Source organism: Pteropus alecto, unplaced genomic scaffold, assembly GCF_000325575.1.
Source record: "Pteropus alecto unplaced genomic scaffold, ASM32557v1 scaffold5, whole genome shotgun sequence".
Lineage (NCBI taxonomy): Eukaryota > Metazoa > Chordata > Mammalia > Chiroptera > Pteropodidae > Pteropus > Pteropus alecto.
In genome coordinates, this window is record NW_006441953.1 from 31,373,892 (window position 1) to 31,380,483 (window position 6,592).

Here is a 6,592-nt window from a genome sequence, read left to right on the forward strand (position 1 = left end):
CCCTCTGCAGCTGGCTTCCACAGCAGCATTAACGAGAGTCATCACCGCGACGACACGAACTCAGCCTGTCGGCTGCTCAGAACCACCCAGTGGCCCCCCATGGCCCCCACAGCCAGTCCGCTCCTCCCACTGATGCCTCAGCTCCAAGGCTGCTCCCCAAGATGGCCTCTGATCGGGCCTCTGAGCCCGTGAGGCCGAGAGAGTGGGACCTGCGTCTATCGCCTCTGGGCCGAGGAAGGGGCGGATGAGGCCCACACACACCTGCAGCGTGAACGGCATCACAGCAGCACTGCCCGGCGCCCCGTGCCGAGGGCCCGTGTGGGGCAGCAGGCCCACCTCACCCTCAGGACGGCGGGCTCCCCGCCTCACCCTGGAAGCCAGTGCCCAGCTCGCGTCCCCACGGGGAGATGCTGAGTGGACGCATCGACCAGTGAGTGGAGGGCACACCGACGTCCACGGTCTCTGCCAGCCACTGCCGCCTACCGCCACGGCCCCCACAGCACGGTGCCCCCGCTGGTCACCACAGGGCGGACGGGTCAGGGGCATTTACCTGAGTCGTCCAGGCAGTCCTGGAGGCTGGTGACCGTGAACTTCCGGCCAAGGAGGGCGGGGTAGGCGTCCAGGAAGTCCACGCTCCTCAGAGGGCTCTGGACGCGAGCACCACCTGGGAGCACAGCGGTCACTGGGGGGAGCCGGACCCAGAGCACGGCCCAGGGAGGGCCCCGCCCCCAACCTGCCTCAGCGGCCACTTCAGAAGTGGGTCAAGTGCTATGTAATGACACTTCCTGCAAACACAGGGTCCATCTGGAGAGAAGAGATGACTCTGGGGGCCTGAGACCCCATACCCGGTATGAGTTCTGGGGTTACCTACAAGAGCCAGCAGGCCGAGCAGGCAGCCACTCACCTGGCCCCCCACCTGCCAGGCCGAGCAGGCAGCCGCTCACCTGGCCCCCCACCTGCCAGGCCGAGCAGGCAGCCGCTCACCTGGCCCCCCACCTGCCAGGCCGAGCAGGTAGTTGCTGGTCTGCTGCAGCAGGACATTGTTGTCCCCTTCGTACGTGCAGTTGGGGTCGTTGTCATCTCTGAGGTTGCCCAGGCGGTTCACTGCAACGAAGCCGTTTCCATTACTTAGGTGCATACGTGAGAAATATGTCTCTACTTGTGAATCTGATCCTGGGCCAGCGTGAACTTCCCCGCTGCGCCTGCCCCTCCTGGCGGGCTGAGGCCCGTAACCGCTCTGAAGCAGGGGCCCCGCCTCTCGGACCTGCTGACCACCCAGCAAGGGCATTGGGAGGGGACCAGGCTGCTCCCTGTGAAATGCTCAGCACTGCTCCTGAGCAGTGAGCGCTCAAGACATCTATTCGTCAGCATCCCGTCCTCCCGAGGTCGCCTGGCAGACTCCCTGCAGCCTGGGGGCTGGTGACAGAGGCCCAGGCGCGGACTTCGGGGGCTGCTCCTCCTCCTACGCCTGAACGAACCCTTCTTTTCACACAAGAAATTTCAAATCTCTGAAGGCAACTCCCACCTTTTTTCTGCTGTCTCTCCCGCCACGGAGGAGCCCAATTCCCTTGCAGAATTCAAGGGGAGCTCTCCAGACCCTCAGCATCTGGGTCTCCTTCCTTGGAGAATGTTCTCCCAAGCTTAGGCTGTGATAGGAGGAGGCAGCAGGGACCCCGGCTTCTCGGGCTCACATCCTGCCAGGCCTGTGGTCACCGGCAATACCCTGATCGGTGTCCCGACCCGCTGTCCCATGCCACGGTCAGACCACTGCCTGTGAGGAGCTGGGAGAGGCCTTCGAGGAATAACTTGCAGGTGACGTTTAAGCCTAGATAAAGGCGTTGCGTTTCTCCCCGCGGAGTTCAGTCTCACTGGTTTGAGCCCGGCGTGACACTCGATTCAGGCGTTTCTGTTGTCTGCGGTGCTGCAGGATTCGATTCCTTACTCTAAACTATGTGTAGCATCTCCGTGAGTTGTAACAACCAACAAAAACTACAAAGAGCATTGTCCGGAGCACGAAACACATCGATGAGTAACTGGCGTCTGTGTCGCCCACAGATCGGTTAACAGGGAGGGGCGAGTGCGGGGCTGCCGAGGGCCACACCGCTGGCCACTGTGCACGGGCAGGAGCTGGGACAGAGCCGCGCTGACCCAAAGGCCATCACCAAACGCTCGCACTCGGCAAGAGCCTGAAACGCCCCTGGAGATACAAGCTGTCGGTAAGCGTCCAGCCGTTCTGTGTGGGACGTGTGTGTGGCCCCCGAAGTAACTAGCCTTTGCCAAGCAATGATTTCAGGCTGGGGCACAGGGAGTCTGGCAGGTAAGCTGCAAATTACGATGACTATAATAATCACAATTCTAATAACAACAGCAAATAAAAGCCACCGGCACACGCTCCATGCCCGACGCTGTGCTACAGGCTGTACGTGTATTCACTCGCTCAGTCGTTGCAAGGACTCCCCTTGGCATACCGTGACATCCCCGGTTTAGAGACAGGAGATATGAGGCACAGCGAGGTCAGGTAGCAGCCGGGGAGCGGCAGAGTGGGGCTGTGTCCCGGGCTCCCGGCCGCCCACTCTCTAACCCACAGGCCAGCTGCCCAAACGAGAGCCAACGCCAATAAAAACTTTGTCTTTTTTTTTTCTAAGTTTAAGAATTTTTCATCAGAGTACAATTTGGTGTCGCTTTACTGCCGAGTCATTAACCAGGAAGTCACAACTCAAACGAGCAGATAACCTCCTGTCTGCTCTGGTTTTAGTGGGCGCCCTCACATTTTCTCTGGGCTGCAGCGTTACCCCCAGAGCTCCATGCTTAGACGAACATCGGGCATCGGAAAGCAGAGGGATCTGACCAGGGCAGGGGCTGCCAACCTTGCTCTGGAAAGGGCCAGACAGTAAACGTTTCAGGCTCTGTCAAGATTGCTCACCTCTGCAGGTACAGTGCAAACGTGGACACAGGAACGTGGCACCAACGAGCGGGCACCCCATGCCCCAACAATACTCTGTTCGCAAAAGCTAGCGGCAGCCGGCTCTGGCCCACAGGCCAGTTGCTGACCCCGGCCCAAAGTCAAACGGTAGGAGTAAGGACGGGAAACCGCCACACGCTCCTCCCAAACCTACCGGCCAGGTAGCCGTGTCCTCCGCACGCCTCTCTGCACTCCTGGATTCCCCGCTGGGCGGTCCACGAGGCCAGGGCCTTGCCGGCTGACCCCAGGGCGTGCACCTCGCGCCCCAGCTCAGCCTTGGGAGAGGAAATCCAAGAACGGGTGAAAAGAGGCTCCCGCGCCAGAGGTCAGGGGTCAGTGCAAGCCCAGCATCAAAGCCTCACGTCTGCTCCAGTCTAAGCCAAGATACCAGGTCCCAGAAGACGGGAAGGCGATGGCTCTTCACGGTCGACTCTGTAAGGGCCCCACACCCCACTGCCCTGGCCAGCGACCCCCACCCCACCCCACCGCGGCCAGCGACCCCGGGCCGTCCACGTCTCATAATGTCCTTTTGCTTCTATGTGGTATTTAATAAAAACAGTTTGGAGAAAGACACACACACACGCGCGCACACACACACACACACACAGAGAAAGACACACACACACGCGCACACACACACGCACACGCGCACGCACGCACACACTTGCTTAAACAAGTGACAAGTGATGCTTTTTACCAGTGTCGCCACCTTCAAACAAGGGTGACTGCGGTCCCGTGGTGCACGAGTTAAACCGCAGTTCAGAAAGCGTGACACGTGATCGCCCTTTATAACGTTATTAACGGGAGAACAATCCCAGTGTCAGCTGGCAAGGGGACTGGTGACTCATGCTCGGGAGAAACTCGCTTAACCCCCTGCCTCCCTGGAGAAGGGCTCCTGCAGACCTCGGTTCTGCTCGGCAGTGCCCCCTGCTGACCACCCCGCACCACCCCGGCCTCCTGACGCCTGGATGCTGGGGCTGAATATTCCAGCGTGTACGGATGGGATACAGGCCTTTCAGGGTGTTGCACAGACCCCAATCTGCGGCATTTCTAACCGGTTTTCAAATGCGTTCCTTGAGGTTCACATCTTCCCCCTGTGCAGGAGGCAGTGAGGGGCTACGGAAAGCCACCTCGTGCACTGTCCAAAGAAATTAGCAAAGGACTTCTTTCTACGAGGCGGCTGATCCCAGTGGACTCGCATGCCTGTCTCCGGCACAAATCCTTGACTGTCAACTCACATCCCGTCAGCTGGACTCAGACCTCTGTGGGGTTGTTTATGAAAGGGCCGGGACCGTGAAATCCACTGAGGGGCCAGTCACGTGGGCTGTGCAGACCGCCGCGTTCCCAGCTGGACTGGGCGTGCAGTCAGGACCCATGTCAGCGAGCTCGGGGGGCCGGGAGGGGAGGGGGGGACGCAGCGGACAGAGGCATGGGAGCCTCCAAGCCGCAAACCCGCGGGCCGGTGTCGCTTCGTGAGAAAGGCTGACGTGGGCTGCTGGAGCACGGCGAGATCAGAATGATAACGCCACGGGGACGCGCGCGTCACCTCTCACCTGCCGGGCGCTCCGGCTGTTCCCCAGAAGGCCTTGCTGCAGCTCCACCAGGCCCAGGAAGAGCGATTTGGAAAAGTGGTCTAAGGCGAAAGCGGCTGCCAGGTACGGGAGGAGGCGCCATTGCTAAAGTGAACAGGACATGCACGTGAACACGCCCGGGTGCTCACGGATGACCGACGGGCCTCGCGACAGCGGGCGGACCAGAGGGGCAGGTCAGGAGCAATGGGACGTCGCCGCCGCCTCCCCCGCCTGGCGTGGGCGGTTCGACACGCCTCCTGCACTCCCGTGGAAACCAGTTCTCCGTCCCGACCCCGACCGCTGCACGCGAAGGCACAGTGTCCGCCTAGGTCCCTGCACACGGGCTCTCAGCGCTGCCTCGTGGAATGAGGACCGGCCGGCTATCGGTCCACCAGGGAACTCGGGAGGGTGCCTGTCACGGCCGGAGCGTGGGACTGACCGGCTGGCAGCTGGTGCTTTGTGAGCCTGTGAGGGATGAAGCACTCGCACTCACCCCTAAGCCAGACAGGGAAACTGAGGCTCACAGAGAGCCAGACGTTCTCAGAGGCGGGAGCCTGTCCATCCACCTGTGCACACCCGCAGGGCACGGACGGAAGGGGGGAGCGGGGAGGAGGCCGAAAACCTGAAAACCGGTCCCCCTCGTCGCCAGCACCCTCGTCGCCTGCTGCTCCTGCTGCCGAGTGCCTGATGCCACCCCAGCTGCTCCTCACATACTGACGCTTACACACACTTAACCCTTACGCCCGTCCGGTGACAGCCGTCACTGTCAGCTGCGACTCGCCAATGCGCAAGCTGCAGCGCGGCTTGCCCAGGGGCACACGGCCGGCAGGCTGGACTTGGGGTGGGAACCCCAAGCGCCGTGACTCAGCGAGCTCTTAACTGCTGAGCCACACCGATGCCCAGGCAGCCGGACGCACGGTGGCCGCGCAGAGGCCATGGTGGGGGCCGTGGCGGGCAATGCGTGCCACGCGGGCACGAAGCGGGACCCTTCGCTTTTTCTTGTTTATTAAAACGGGTCCACAGCAAAGTAAAAGAAGTGTGAAAAGAACCAACTGTGATTCTGTTAAGTTTACTGAACCTTTCACTCAAATACACCTCTGCGCATGTGTAGCTGGCCTGCGACCTCGGTAGCTCTACCTACTGCTCCCCAATAAAGGTCACCTACCTGACTTAGTCCCCACCCGTAAGCTGGGCACAGCATGGTGTGCTGGGGCTGGCATCACAGAGCACCTGCAGCAGGCACCGTGATGAAACGCATGTCCCCCTCTCCAGGTGACAATCACCTTTCCTGGGTTGCGGCCTGGCCTATCCCACTTCTGAGGACCTGCAGGACAAGTGACCCTTCTGCGGCTCTCAACAACAAACACCACAGTGATCAGCGCTGCTGTCTACTTCCCTGGGGCCATTTCTTGGGCTGGGACAGTCAGAATACGGCCCTGGACGTGCAAGGCCACTGGCCGAAGCCCGCAGAGCCTTCCCAGGTAAGGAACAGGTGTGCGCACCTCTCTCCCCAGAGTCCTCCGGAACAACTCCCAGCTCCTCACTGGGGGAGTTGTGTAGATGCCTCTCAGTTAGAGATGGTCTGCTGACAGCCTTGCTGCCTGACACCCCACGCCCCACACCGCCCTGACAGCTCCCGATGCTGCTGTTAATTGCCTGAAGAGGTTTGATCAGCAAACAAACGGCAGCTACCGGAAACAACAGGCACACCTGCATGCCTAAGAGGGGGCGGAGCATGCCCGCAGAAGCTACCGGAAACAAAAGGCACACCTGCATGCCTAAGAGGGGGCGGAGCATGCCCGCAGAAGCTACTGGAAACAGCGGGCACACCTGCATGCATGAGAAAGGGGGTGGGGCACACCAGGGAGCCGACCTGCATTGGGTACTCCAGGACCGGCACCTCCTCCTCGCCTGTAGGCCCGAACTGACGCCGCGTGGCTGAGAAGCGGATGGCTATGGACACGGCCAGCTTCAGGTTAGTGACGGACATACTCGTGATGGAGACCCGGCCGTTGGACAAGCTGCCCAGAGACGCCCCGAAGTGCTGCCTGGCGTCCTA

The 6,592-nt window shown here is 61.0% G+C and overlaps 1 protein-coding gene across 3 annotated transcripts in view; it reads right to left on the reverse strand.

The window, feature by feature from the left end:
- The window catches only part of ACOX3 (acyl-CoA oxidase 3, pristanoyl), a 32,056-nt gene that overhangs the window by 12,482 nt on the left and 12,982 nt on the right, over window positions 1-6,592 (reverse strand). For all 3 annotated transcript variants that reach the window (XR_001517569.2, XM_006919016.3, XM_015594995.2), the window contains exons 8-12: window positions 6,407-6,589; window positions 4,516-4,638; window positions 3,117-3,237; window positions 985-1,104; window positions 551-664 (exon numbers count right to left, since the gene is read on the reverse strand). Coding sequence is in view for 2 of the 3 variants with exons in the window: in XM_006919016.3 (XP_006919078.2) it covers window positions 551-664; window positions 985-1,104; window positions 3,117-3,237; window positions 4,516-4,638; window positions 6,407-6,589 (661 nt within the window). In the remaining variant the exon portion in view is untranslated. The remainder of the gene's footprint in view (window positions 1-550; window positions 665-984; window positions 1,105-3,116; window positions 3,238-4,515; window positions 4,639-6,406; window positions 6,590-6,592) is intronic.